Genomic DNA, 14,381 nt, shown 5'->3' with positions numbered 1-14,381 from the left:
CAAATAATCTGGATAGTTATCAGGCTCCTGCAGAGCTCGCAAATGAGCAGAGTTGTTATAAAGGACGGAGACATGGAAAACAAGCTGAATAGCGGCTCTCGATGAACGGACTTGCAGACCCGTTATACAGTGTCCATTTGTAACAATCAACTAAATTAAAATGAATAATGAAAACCATCAACTGCTGACAAGTTTATTACAAAAAGCCATTCAAACATTTAGTTCAATTTTCTAACCATCTAAAGTCATAAAATGTACCACTTGCTGAAGTTCATATGGAATTTAAAAAAGACAGGAAAAAAAAACTTTCAATAAATACATGTTCACACTTCATTGTCAGGAAAAGGCACCTCCCCAATGGCATGTTTGACATAATGCAAATGAAGCTGAGACATTTCCTCGAAGCCCATACCACATTCAAAACATTCAAATTCCCAATACTGCTCCCCGTCATGGTTTTTTTCCATTTGCTCATTCCCATCAAGCTCTTGTGGTGGTTCTACTTTTGAAATTTCATCAGCAGGCGAGGTCAATGATTTTGAGGGCTGCTGCATAAGCTCCCCGCAATCAGACGCCTCTGACTGGTCGAGCCCTTGACTCTTCAATGGCTCTCCTGATTTGTCCAATTCTCCTGATTTTTGCTCCTTTGATCCCTCTGTGTCTCCACAAGTTTGGGGTTCTCCCTCCTCTTTGACATTTGCAATAAGCATGTCTTCTGTCACACTTTCATCACCAGACCCCACAGTAAACTTTTTTTGACTAGAAGCGTGAAAGCTGCTGAGGTGATCACTCAGCAGAGGTGATGTTAAGAAGCGTTTGGAACAATAGTTGCACTTGTACTTCCCGAGGTGGTGTCTTTGTATATGTTTATTCAGGTAATCTTCTTGTATGAACCCCTTCGAGCAGCTAAGACACCAAAAGGGCCTGGTTTTATGGAGCTCTTCGTGATCCAACCACAAACTGATGTGATCAAAGGTCTTGTTGCACTGATCGCACCTGTGCACTTCATGCGACATGTGACTCAGCATGTGACCGCGGAGACGGGTTTCCCTGTAGAAACCCTTTCCGCACATGGGGCAGCTGTACATGGTTTGCAAGTTCTGTGAGGTCCTCCTGTTATGCCGCTCTAGGTGCTTTTGATAAGACAACAGATACATATAAGCTTTCCCGCATGTCAGGCACCTGTACGCGTACTTCTCGGAGTCTTCCTTAGATTCTACTATCCCGTCAACGTCCCGGTCGTCATTCTGCGCTTCCCCTTGAGTGCGCAAGTCAGCCAATGTTGTTGTGGAGCTGCGTTTGTGTGGAACTTTTCTCGGGTCAGCTAGAAATAGGGGGAAATTCACGGTTAAAGAAGGCATTTTAAAAGCATTTTGTAAAGTTTTCATAAAAGGTGAGAAAAGGAGGCGATTACGCACATTTAGTTGCAGCTGATATCTCTTCGCTCATAGATGTTAGATTTGTGTTAGTCATCAGATTTTTAACTTCTGCTAAATCACCCTCGAGCAATTGTGGACTTAATGGTTATTTTATCATGGTCTTCACCTCTTTGTTTTCTAACAAAAAATCTAAATGACATTTGACTTTCAATTTAGCTATGTTGTCTTGTTGACCTTCGACTTGCTATGAGACTAGCCACTGCAATGCAGCCTAAGCAGATATATTTTCCTCCTCAAAATATTTCCGCCCCCAACAAGAATATACAGAAATATGTTGTTGTGAGGTAACCAAGAAGGAAGGTCAGCTCAAACGTAATAAAATGTATTACAGTACAAAAATAATCTCAGCAAGAGACATGCAACTGGAAGGTTAGCGTCACTGAGCTAATAGAAATATTTAACAAATTGTCACTGATATTATTAAACAAATGCTTTTACATATCACACACAGCTTTAGTGTGAAGTGGTGTGAATTCATTACACAAGCCACTACATCAGACTACAACAGTTCCCTTTATTATAGCTTCAGAAACAGCATGTAAACATAGGCAACGGCATGTGAGTCACCCTTTGGGGAAAAAAAAATAGCTTCATTTATATTTATCCCACAGATATTTCCCCCAAATAAGCGAATAAGCAACTAAGGGCAACTCCAAATTAATACAAGTAGCACATTTTCATCTAATCAATAAATACCTATGCCACAACATGGAAATAAAAAATAGGGATGGTGCTTTGTAGTCTATCCATGCAAAAACAACATGTACATAATGTACATTTGACTGACAATCTGCAAACGATAGGTCAGTTTTTTTCTGAATGAACAGTGTAAACATTGGGGTCCCTTTGCCAATGTAGCATTGGAGACAATGTTTCAACATTGTAAATGACAGCAGAAAAATACGGTTGAAAATCATTATTTCCCAACCTTAAACAGAAAAGCGCACAAGTATTAATTATAGATACATCTATTTGCTCCAACTCTGAAATTTAGTATAGTGTGTATAAAAAAAAAAAAAAAGACCGCAACGTTCTGAGTATGTAGAAGGTCTTAAAAAGGTTATACGAGGTGGTATTGGTAACATTTACAAAATACTAATCCAGTGTAGATGAAAGCCAGGGAGAACCAACAGATAATCAGTCCAATATAGTGACGTAAGCAATCAACAAAACAAATAGCAGGCCTCTTAAGCTTTACATGTAAACATTTTAATACATGCCTTGCGCATGTTTCGTATAGTGCTGGTGCAAATCAGTTTCCTGATTAAAAGTAGCTCCACATTCAAGACAAGTAAGTGCATCTGTATGTCCTGATAAAACAGCAGCAGGGCCATCAGTTTGCCATCTGCTATCATCAACAGACGCTTGGCCATGTTTAGAAAGTGCCGTTAAGTCGTTGGTGGTAACAGAAGGGTCAGTGCAAGCACACACAGCATTTTTACAATGCAAGCAATTGTGGGTTTCTAACACGGACGACGTTTGAAAGGGTTTTTTAACAGGCATGCTTTTACTGACTGACTGGCTCTCTTGCTTCAGAGCAGGTTGGTTTGGCCCGTCAGGAGAAAAAGTCTTCCCTGCTGGTTTGACAGACTTTGCGCTCAAAGCAGCGCTAAGGCGAAAGCGAACCTCATTAGGAAGCCGAAATCGAATCTGATCGTGCCACGCTAGGTGTTGATTTAGTTGATTCTCTGTTAAAAAGCCATTGCAGCACAAGGCGCAACCAAAAGGGCGACTCTTTGCCTTACTCTTGTGTGTTTCTAACTGCCCCTCAGTCTGGAAGGCCTTGCCGCATTTTCCGCACTTGAAAAGGCATTTGACCATTGGCTCTGGAAGGCAACTAAAGTTAGGTGAGACCTCAGCTAAGGTCTCGAGAGATTGCACCATAACTTTAGACCCTGAACATAATTTACGGTCAGGAAGTGTGGCAGTACCTTCACGCTTATTTCCACAGTCATGATTTGGGACATTCAGAGGCGATGCATAGACTTTGCTTATTTGTGTGGAAACATTTTCAGGCTTTATTTCACAGACTCTGACCACTCGTGTGTTTTGAGCGCCCAAGTCACTCTGTTGTATGTCTTCGGTACTGTTGGAGTGGGCTTGCCATGTATGGGCACGAAGGTCCATAGCTTTGGAAAAGCGTTCCGAGCAGAGGGGACAATGGTAATTTTTAGCAATCAGCTTCTGAGCATCTCCAGCTTCAGAGGTGTCACTATGTTCTGCTAAAGAAGAGCCTTCTGTACTAAAGTTTAAGGATTCACTCTGCGGTCCTACTTCAGGTTCATGCTGCAGTGCGGACATTGGATGATCAGCCAAATGGCTATCGGAAAGTTCTTCTTTAAAAGAGGAAAGTCTATCGTTTCTGTGCCAACGTTTATGAGAGCCGAGAGCAGAGTTAGACAAAAATCGCTTCCCACATTCTGAGCAGGGAAAGGGATAATCTTTCCTCAACTCTTCCTCGCTTGGCGCTGCGGACAAAGTAGCTTTAGCTACTTTTTTGTATCCCTTTGCGTGAACTCTTTTATGCAAGTTCAAAGCTCCAACAATTGAAAATCTTTTTTCACACTTGTTGCATTTGTATTTCAAATCACTGGTGTTTTCTATGCCACACGCAACATTTGAATTTTCCAAATGCGCGTAATTAATTTCATGACCTAAATTAGGTGATAACTTGACCGTGCCGTCTTGCAAGTTTACTTTAGACAATTTCACTGACTCATTATTATTTAGGTTTTCTGTTTTACAAACCAATCTAGAATGCTCTGTTTTAATGCACAACTTTGTGTGCGTCCGCAATGAGGCCTTGTTGCTGAAATGTTTGAGGCATGCGACACATTGAAGGTCCTCCTGACTAACATTTGACCTCGGTGGTGAGGGCGAATGCCCACTCTCCTTTCCGTGATACTTCATATGGAACTTAAGTGCTTTGGCGCGGGAAAAAAGCTTCCCGCAGTCAGGGCAGCTGTACGCATTCTTTTTCAGCTGCTCTACCTGATGTTGGAAAGACTTACTCGGTGGCGGGAGGAGTTCACTATGCACAACTTGATGTCTGATAAGACTAGAAAAAAGACGGAAAGATCTGTTGCAGAACTCACACTCATGATTTCCATTTTCATGGGTACGCATGTGCAACGTCATAATTCCCTTATGTCTGAACTTTCTACCGCACACAGGGCAAGCAACATTTATGCTGGAGCGTGAACGTCCACGATGTAACGGCTGTGCAACACCAGTTCTAAGCCTCACATCTACACACTGACTTGGACTTTGCTTATGATGCGAGAAAGCTCCTAAAGACCAAAAACCTTTCCCACATTGCTCACAATGGTAAATCTTGGGGCCTAAAAGAGTTTTTTTGGGATTATATAGTTTTGTTGTCGTCAAAATGCTCTCTGTTGGCTGGTCTGAGCAGACGCTGGTGAGGTTTATCAAACCAGACGTCTCACAATTTTGGCACAGTAATTGTTTATCACCTTGATGGGACAAATGACAAATATTGGTACCACATATGTCACATGTCAGAGATTTCTGCTCTAATAACTCTGCCTGGTTTAATTCTTGGTTAGTATCATTCTCATATTCTATAACATGACCAGCTGCAAAAGTACGAGCTTCATTGTTACATGTATAAACATCTACTGACTGACCTTTCATCTGAAGTCTCCTCTTACGATACTTGTGCCAGACTACGTGTGACCGCAGTGATGCCTCACTAGTAAACCACCGGTAACATTCTGCACAATAAAATTTTTCTTTGGCTTCGTTGCATTCAGCTGCTGCCTGTGCTGGAGGTCGCTGTTCCCTGGTTGGCTCAAACTCAACCTGTACAATTTTCAAGTCAAGCTCTGGTTTTGAAACAACATTACTGTCTGGAACGTTGTCTCTTCCCTCGTGGTCAGATCCGCATCCTGAATCGAGGTTGGGGTTGATGTCTTGGATGGCTTCGTCTTCTGATTCACTTGCACTGATCACCAGGACATTAAAGTCCCCAGGTTCATAACTTTCCATTGCACCTTCTTCAGGCTCATTTTCATTTGGGTCTCTTTCAGACGTAATATCGTGAGGCACATTCTCTGCCAGAACATGATGACTCGACTGATGAGTTACTTCCTGTTTTCTTTCCAAAGTTTCCTTCTCATTGAGCAGGGGAGATTGTTGCATTGCAAATTTATCAGTCTCTCCAAAAGCACTGGTGTGCTGAAGCTCATGAGAGTGAAGCGCTGACAGTCTGGAGAACTTGAGGCCACAGTCTGAACATTCAAATGCCTTCTTCTTAAGCTGGTCCACTTGATGGACAAAAGATTTTGTTGGAGCACTGCCACTGTGAGCCATGCGCTGATGTCTGTAGTAGAACGTCTGGGTCATGAACACTTTCCCACACGTCTCACATGAAAACCGCTCTGTAGAATCTTGCTTATGGGTTTCATGCCATTTCTCATGGTTGTACCAGGCAATATGGCCATGGAATACCTTCCTGCATTCCAGACAGTAAAAGACATTTTTCCTCAGCTGTCCATTCCTTTCTTGTGTAAAGCATTTAAAATTTTGGCTGAACCGCTGGTGTGTCTTCAAACCCATCAAAGCAGTAAAGGTCTTCCCACAAACACATCTGAAATGCTTTTCAAGAGTAGGACTAGTCGGCTTTTGAACCACCTTGGTTTCTGGCTTATCGGTAACGGTAACAGTCCTGGGTTTTGAAGTCCTGAATTGGCATTTGAACAACTTTTCTTCGTGGCCACGTCGGTGGGCATCTAGTGCTGATGCACGGGAATAATTCCGTCCACAAATCTCACATTTAAAGGACTTTTTCTGGATTTCTTCTAATTCGTTAAATAGAGATTTGGGAGCCTGTATGTGGGTACGTTGATGATTGAGGTAGTGTCCTAACATGGAATACTTTTTCCCACAATCAGGGCATTCATAGGAGTTCTGCTTTATGGACCCAGAAATCTGATTGGTGTCAGAAGATAGAGCACAGTGAGTTTCCATGTGGGATCTGAATTCATTCATATCATCAAATGACACTGTGCATAATTGGCAGGAATTAGCACTTTCCTCATCTTTGACAGCCTCATCTGAATCGTCCATTGGCTCCAAATACATAGTGCACTTTCCATCGGGGTGCTGGTGGCGATGACTCAAGTAGGCCTCCTCCTCGGCAAAAGCTTCTCCGCAATATTGGCAAGAGAACAGCTCAGTATCTAAAAACATAAAACATGACAAAAGAGGACTTAGACAAGTTGAAATGAGCAATAGAATGACAAAAAAACATACTCAGAAATAAGGGTGTAACGGTACATGTAATAGTATTGAGCCGTTTCGGTTCGTGGTGCTCGGTTCGGAACGGACGCGTACCGAACAAGTTTCTGACGTAATATAACCTTTACAGTTTCTTTGTGTAGATTATATTTACTCCGTCTTCTCTACTATAACGAAGACCAACACGGTAGGACAGTAGGCTATAACCCAGAAACGTCAACGGCGCCACAACGTGGCCGCCACGAGAACGCAGTGAAACGCGGGCGTTAGAGTCAATCAGCCAATGCACACCAGTCGCAGTGCGGCCGCGTGTTAGATGCGTCCCAGAAGCGGCTCAACGTGACGCATGCGAAAAGAATGGCAGAGTTTATTATTCGATGTGAGACGCGGCCCTCCTGCGTCAATACTACTACCGGTAGCTAGGATCGGGCCGGAAGTCACTCGTGTAAAAATACTGTGGATCCAGGCGATTTTCAAACTAATATGCAATCATAACCTACTTTTTGAGTCCATCAGATCTCTTGAGTGGTAGATCGGGGCACAGTTGACTTGTCTTTGTTGATTTACTGCTGCCTTCTCTGCTATAATAATAACCAACACGGCCCCGTGTTCAATACAAAACCCTCCTACTACAACAACACAAGTAGGAACTAATATTCACATAGGAACTAAAGTTATACAACATAAAATATACAATATAAATGAATACTAAATCACATTTGTAAAATACAAACACATAATAAAATAAATAATAGCCCATTTAAATAAAATACATTGAAATGAGCGAAAACACCTGTAATTAAACAATATGAATATTACACAGATCCTGCTTACACATATACATTTATTAATTTCTGTGTGGCGCTTTAACTTGAGAAAATCCACCAATAAAGCTTTTGAAAACCGTTCATAAGAAAAAAAAAATCATTGAGGCATTTCATTTGTAAAATACATGTTAAAATCTTTGTCATTGGGATTGCTTTTCTCTTTAGCACAGGACTTCTTTTTCTTCTTTCTTTCAGAAAGAAAGCTGACCAATACGCGGGGTCTGAAAGGCAAATTGTTGTTGGTTTATTATCTTTAAATACCCGCTACTTTTTGAGCAGAATTCTAGCTTTGTATAGGCTAATGTTCCTATTGTTGAAAGCACAAAAGTGTGTAATAAAAACACTAGTACATTTATATTTTGCATTTTGTTTTCTTACTGTACCGAAAAGAAACCGAACCGTGACCTCAAAACCGAGGTACGTAACGAACCGAGATTTTTGTGTACCGTTACACCCCTACTCAGAAAAGGATGTTAAAGGAATAAATCAACAGTGAATCAAAATCCCCATCTAAAAAGAAATGATGCTCTGCTTATTTTTAATACCTTTCTCATAAAAATACAATCACTCCAAAGATTGTATGTCCAAAAGAATAAAGGGAGACATAATAAACGTTGTAAAAAACATGTATTCTAGGGATCATTTTGTCCAGACCTCCAATCATTTTGTTCATAATACTCTTTTTTTTTTTTTTAACGAATGCGTACTACTGTATGACGGAAAATTTTAGTGGTTTTGTAACCGCGACGTTTTCATAGCATGGTAAACCGTGAAGGTAACTGGCACATGCCTACACCCGACCCCCCCCCCTAAAAATTTTCTCCTCAGATCTACATGATTCACGTAGGTCATCCTTTTTGACTTCAAAACGGCGAATTTCGCCAAAAGGTGAGAGATTTTCATGCCTGAAAAAAGATCAGAGGTGCCATCGGACGATAGCCAATTCTAATTCAACACCATTGAAAGTGCATTGTACGTCACACTACAGTGCCTTGCAAAAGTATTCGGCCCCCTTGAACCTTGCAACCTTTCGCCACATTTCAGGCTTCAAACATATGATATAAAATTTTAATTTTTTGTCAAGAATCAACAACAAGTGGGACACAATCGTGAAGTGGAACAAAATTTATTGGATAATTTAAACTTTTTTAACAAATAAAAAACTGAAAAGTGGGGCGTGCAATATTATTCGGCCCCCTTGCGTTAATACTTTGTAGCGCCACCTTTTGCTCCAATTGCAGCTGCAAGTCGCTTGGGGTATGTTTCTATCAGTTTTGCACATCGAGAGACTGACATTCTTGCCCATTCTTCCTTGCAAAACAGCTCGAGCTCAGTGAGGTTGGATGGAGAGTGTTTGTGAACAGCAGTCTTCAGCTCTTTCCACAGATTCTCGATTGGATTCAGGTCTGGACTTTGACTTGGCCATTCTAACACCTGGATACATTTATTTTTGAACCATTCTTTGTAGATTTGGCTTTATGTTTTGGATCATTGTCCTGTTGGAAGATAAATCTCCGTCCCAGTCTCAGGTCTTGTGCAGATACCAACAGGTTTTCTTCCAGAATGTTCCTGTATTTGGCTGCATCCATCTTCCCGTCAATTTTAACCATCTTCCCTGTCCCTGCTGAAGAAAAGCAGGCCCAAACCATGATGCTGCCACCGCCATGTTTGACAGTGGGGATGGTGTGTTCAGGGTGTGATGAGCTGTGTTGCGTTTACGCCAAACATATCGTTTTGCATTGTGGCCAAAAAGTTCAATTTTGGTTTCATCTGACCAGAGCACCTTCTTCCACATGTTTGGTGTGTCTCCCAGGTGGCTTGTGGCAAACTTTAAACGAGACTTTTTATAGATATCTTTGAGAAATGGCTTTCTTCTTGCCACTCTTCCATAAAGGCCAGATTTGTGCAGTGTACGACTGATTGTTGTCCTATGGACAGACTCTCCCACCTCAGCTGTAGATCTCTGCAGTTCATCCAGAGTGATCATGGGCCTCTTGGCTGCATCTCTGATCAGTTTTCTCCTTGTTTGAGAAGAAAGTTTGGAAGGATGGCCGGGTCTTGGCTCCTTCCATTTCAATATGATGGCTTGCACAGTGCTCCTTGAGATGTTTAAAGCTTGGGAAATCTTTTTGTATCCAAATCCGGCTTTAAACTTCTCCACAACAGTATCTCGGACCTGCCTGGTGTGCCTGCACTTTAAACAGAACCCTGAGACTATCACAGAGCAGGTGCATTTATACGGAGACCTGATTACACACAGGTGGATTCCATTTATCATCATCGGTCATTTAGGACAACATTGAATCATTCAGAGAGCTTCACTGAACTTCTGGAGTGAGTTTGCTGCACTGAAAGTAAAGGGGCCGAATAATATTGCACGCCCCACTTTTCAGTTTTTTATTTGTTAAAAAAGTTTAAATTATCCAATAAATGTTGTTCCCCTTCACGATTGTGTCCCACTTGTTGTTGATTCTTGACAAAAAAATTAAATTTCATATCTTTATGTTTGAAGCCTGAAATGTGGCGAAAGGTTGCAAGATTCAAGGGGGCCGAATACTTTTGCAAGGCACTGTAGATGCTGGTGAATCGACTGACGACAGATGAATCCATAATTATTTTCCAAAAGGAATGCTTCTTGATGATCCATTACAGGTTGCACTTAGTAAGTAGTCAGTAAATCACAGTGGTAAAATATGTGTGCACATCCAAACTAGGCCTGCAAAATATATCGTTTGAATATCACCATCGCAATGGGTACATGCGCAACAGTCTTATCGCAGGATGTGCGATTATCATTTTTTTAACACGTAAACTTTTTGCTTTATGAACGCAGCATGTGTGCAGATACATGGTTTCCTGTATCCCTTTATCATTCACAGATAAACCCCCTTAGCCTGGATTAAACTGCATGATATGAATACAATCATATATCGCGGTTTTGCCATTTTAAGCACTTTCAGTTCTTAAATAAATGAATAATAAATAAATAAATACAATTAAATTGAAGCACCTTAAATCTATTATGCAACAATAAAAATTACTGAAATTAAAATATTTTTATGATGAAGAATATGATCATAAAGAATGCAAGATAAAGGGAAAAAAAATAAGAATACCAGGATAAATGTCAAAAAAGGGGAAACCACTCTAATAAAATACTGAAATACACTCATACAAAAACATGGTGAGTCAAGCAAAGTCTTCCCAAACAGAGCTATTCAAGTCATCTGATGAAAACTCTTCTAGTTTTAATATTATAATTTTTCGTAAACCCTCAAAAAGTCGCAATAAGCTTTTTACAATATCGTTCAGCCCTAATCCAAACGGATTCCTTTTGAGTGAAAGTAAAAAATTTGTAAGTGCCATTATATTTTTATGATGTTTAGAAAAGCTTTAAATTGAGTTTTGAATATTTGCACTAAGACGCATGAAATCCTTGAATCAAGTTTAAGCAAAATCTGAATTAGATATAGTTTTATTAGCGCTGCAACGATTAATCGATTAACTCAAGTAATTTGATTACCAAAAAAGCTTCGAATCAAATTTTGCTACTTCAAGGATTCGTTTAATTAGAGTGGCGTTGTAACGTTTTTTTTTTTGTAAAGTATTGCCATTTATTGATTTGGGTGGATACACTGCCCTCGAGTGGCAACAGTGAATATGACATAAGTAATCTATTAATGCCGAATCCAGCTGTTCCCTAAAGTCAACATGAGGTTTTTAATTTTCGTTTGCGCCAACATGTTTGTTTATGCATTTTTAATTTACTTTATTTAGCAGCATTTTGTGGGAAAATGGGTTTGACCGATTTGTTGAGAGCACTGTTAAAAAAAAAAAAAAAAAATTTAAATAAAAAAGCGTTTTATAGCATTTAAGCTAGCGGACTTTTGCTTCACGTTAGCCAATTGTGATTTTGTTGGACTTGGATCCTCATTTATTTATTTTTTACACTGTTTGAGGCTGTGCTCCGTTACTTTATTTTAAAATACATTTATTGCTCTTGTGAAATGAAAATGCAATTTTGAATAGTTTGAAGAAACACTCAGGTAATTTATTTTGTATCCTAATTTAATGCCCTTTTGAAAATAATATCTTAGGAAGCAAAAATTAATGTTATTGCATTAGATTTACATTTCTTAAAATGTATTCTGCAATGCATTAAATGCAATGATTAATCGATTAACTCGAGTGTTCGATTACAAAAAAATATTCAAATTAAATTTTGTTGCTTCGCGTATTCGTTCAATTAAAGTGGCGTTTTAATGGTTTATTTTGAAAATGTTTGCAATTAGTTTTACTGATGAGGGTGGATACACTGCTCTCTGGTCTGCCTCTTTTCATATGGCTGAATCCAACTGCTCCCTGTTAACACCAACGTAAGCTACGTTTTTGTTTGAGCTAGTTTTTTAATGCATTCTTAATTTAGTTTATAGGTATATTTTGCCGTTTTTTAATGGGAATATGTGTCTGAACCATTTGTTAAAAGCATTGTAAAAAAAAAAACTTGCATTTTATAGCATTTAAGCTAGCGGACTTTTTCTATGTAAGTTAGCCATATGTTCTTTTGTTGTACATGGATCCTCATTTAAAAAAAAAAATATATATATATATATATATATATATATATATACTGTTTGAGGCTCAGGATATTTAATTTTTCGTGTTCTTTATCAGATTACTCAATTATTTGAACTAAGTAGTCCATCATTTAATTGACTACTAAAATATTCAATAGCTGCAGCCCTAATTAAATGTTTGTAATCCGATTATTCAAACTAACACATTAATCGATTACCCAAATAATCGATAGCTGCAGCCCTAAGTATTATAACTACTTTGTCCACAAGTATTCAGTTGAATAAAATTCTATAGATTCTCCTGATCCCGATGAAAGTGATCCAGCCCATTCTGCTGTGTGTGTCATTTGGGGTACAGTTCATTTTCGTGGTTTAATTTTCGGTACGCATTTTGCTCAGCCATGAGTTGGGTGGCAGAGTAAAGGTTAGATTTTACGCCATACAACTCTGACTCTCGGGAAAGCGAGCTCCAACGCCCGTCTCAGTGCAATCCACCAATAGTTGTCGAATTGTATAGTATTATGATGAGGTAAATTTTAATTGTCCAAGATAAATGTGTCAATAAACGAGCAGCTCGTCCCAGCTTCATTATGTCAGGCAGGCCAACCGATTCCACTCATACAGTATCAGGTGCAAATAGAGTCGGCAGAGACCCATATGCGCTCATCAAAAGAACCAGATATTGCTCGCGAGCCATACGTTCCCGACCACCATTTTAAAGTACTTCTCTGGAAATCCTAGTACTCGTATGCTCAATAAATCAAAGGTCATTAATCTTCACAGGCTTGTTTGATGATATGCACCTCCGCCGTTCTAATAAAGAAGGAACACTCTTTCGTTGTTTACATTCTGCACCGATGTTTGCACACATTCACCAGCTAACTATAAATGTCGGCCTGTAAACTGACTAGATAACGTCAGAATTGATCCATTCTCACGCGCACCCAAATGCCAAATATTTTCTAATTCGTATTCCGATACCGATTACATTACCTAATAACACATATTTTTGTACCTTGACTGGAGGTCGGGCACTTGCTGTCTTCGTTGTCCTCTGCCGGCGGCTCATCGCTGTTTGCCAATGTTACATCTGTGGCGGTGGACTGCTCCTCCGCCCGGACGTCTTCCATCTCAACGGCTGGAACTTGGTCCATCTTTGGCGCGACTGTTTTGTTAGCGCTAGCTTGATTAGGATAGCGCTGGTTGGCCGAGCGGCGACAGCATATAAACTTGTGAGACGATAAGGACACAGGACTAAGAGGGTAAAACACAACAAGCGTTTGTCGATTCCATTGTAAATTAAAAAAAAATCGATTGTTAGAAACGTTTTACCCGGAGACAATGGGAAAACGTTAAAGGACAAGACTGACTCGTGCAGTCAGGCGAAAATTCATCCTTCTCCGGAAGTGAGTTCTTCTTCGTCGGTTTTGTTGAGCGCAAGGATGCTTGGGATTGACTTCCTCCCTATCCAATATTGACCAAATTGTTCCTTTCATGCTGCAGCCGCAAAATTTCAACTTGATTCGTCACCATCCATTTTCTCAATTTGTATATTTGAATGTTAGACGAAGAAAATGCCATTGCGTGTAGGCATTGCTGTCAAACAAAAGCTGAGTGTACAATTTGCCTTTACCAAACTGTGAAAACTAAGGCAGTAGCCGAGACGTCAATCACGTTTACCCTACTAGCCCTTCTAAAAAAAATGCATATTGTGATAAAGTTCATTATTTTCTGTAATCTACTGATAAACATTAGACTTTCATATAATTTAGATTCATTACACACAACTGAAGTAGTTCAAGACTTTTATTGTTTTAATATTGATGATTTTGGCAAAAAAAAGTCCAGAAAAACCAAAAATCCCTCTCACAAAATTAGCATATTTCATCCGACCAATACAAAAAAGTGTTTTTTAATACAAAAAAAAGTCAACCTTCAATTAATTATATCAGCTATGCACTCAATACTTTGTCGGGAATCCTTTTGCAGAAATGACTGTTTCAGTGCGGTGTGGCATGGAGGCAATCAGCCTGTGGCACTGCTGAGGTGGGGGATAGCAGGTCTGGTGTCTCTCAACTTCCTTTTCACAATATCCCACAGATTCTCTATGGGGTTCTGGTCAGGGGAGTTGGCAGGCCATTTGAGCACAGTAATGCCATGGTCAGTAAACCATTTACCAGTGGTTTTGGCACTGTGAGCAGGTGCCAAGTCGTGCTGAAAAATGAAATATTCATCTCCATAAAGCTTTTCAGCAGATGGAAGCATGAAGTGCTCCAAAA

At 39.9% G+C, this 14,381-nt stretch overlaps 1 protein-coding gene across 2 annotated transcripts; it reads right to left on the bottom strand.

The window, feature by feature from the left end:
- Window positions 1-187: 187 nt before the first annotated feature.
- On the bottom strand, window positions 188-13,537 carry si:ch211-261d7.6 (zinc finger protein 135). 2 transcript variants are annotated; one of them, XM_057834309.1, is made up of 3 exons: window positions 13,118-13,537; window positions 5,087-6,640; window positions 188-1,324 (listed from the first exon to the last, which is right to left on the bottom strand). In XM_057834309.1, exons 1-3 carry the CDS (start codon window positions 13,254-13,256, stop codon window positions 324-326), a joined length of 2,694 nt encoding a protein of 897 aa, XP_057690292.1. In that variant the 5' UTR covers window positions 13,257-13,537; the 3' UTR covers window positions 188-323. The 2 variants fall into 2 exon arrangements, with proteins under 2 accessions (XP_057690292.1, XP_057690291.1); XM_057834308.1 differs by lacking the exon at window positions 188-1,324 and having other exon boundaries at window positions 1,337-6,640.
- Window positions 13,538-14,381: the final 844 nt, after the last annotated feature.

Source organism: Corythoichthys intestinalis, chromosome 4 (assembly GCF_030265065.1).
Source record: "Corythoichthys intestinalis isolate RoL2023-P3 chromosome 4, ASM3026506v1, whole genome shotgun sequence".
Lineage (NCBI taxonomy): Eukaryota > Metazoa > Chordata > Actinopteri > Syngnathiformes > Syngnathidae > Corythoichthys > Corythoichthys intestinalis.
Note: the sequence above shows the minus strand (reverse complement) of the source record. Positions and strands in the feature narration are given on the sequence as shown.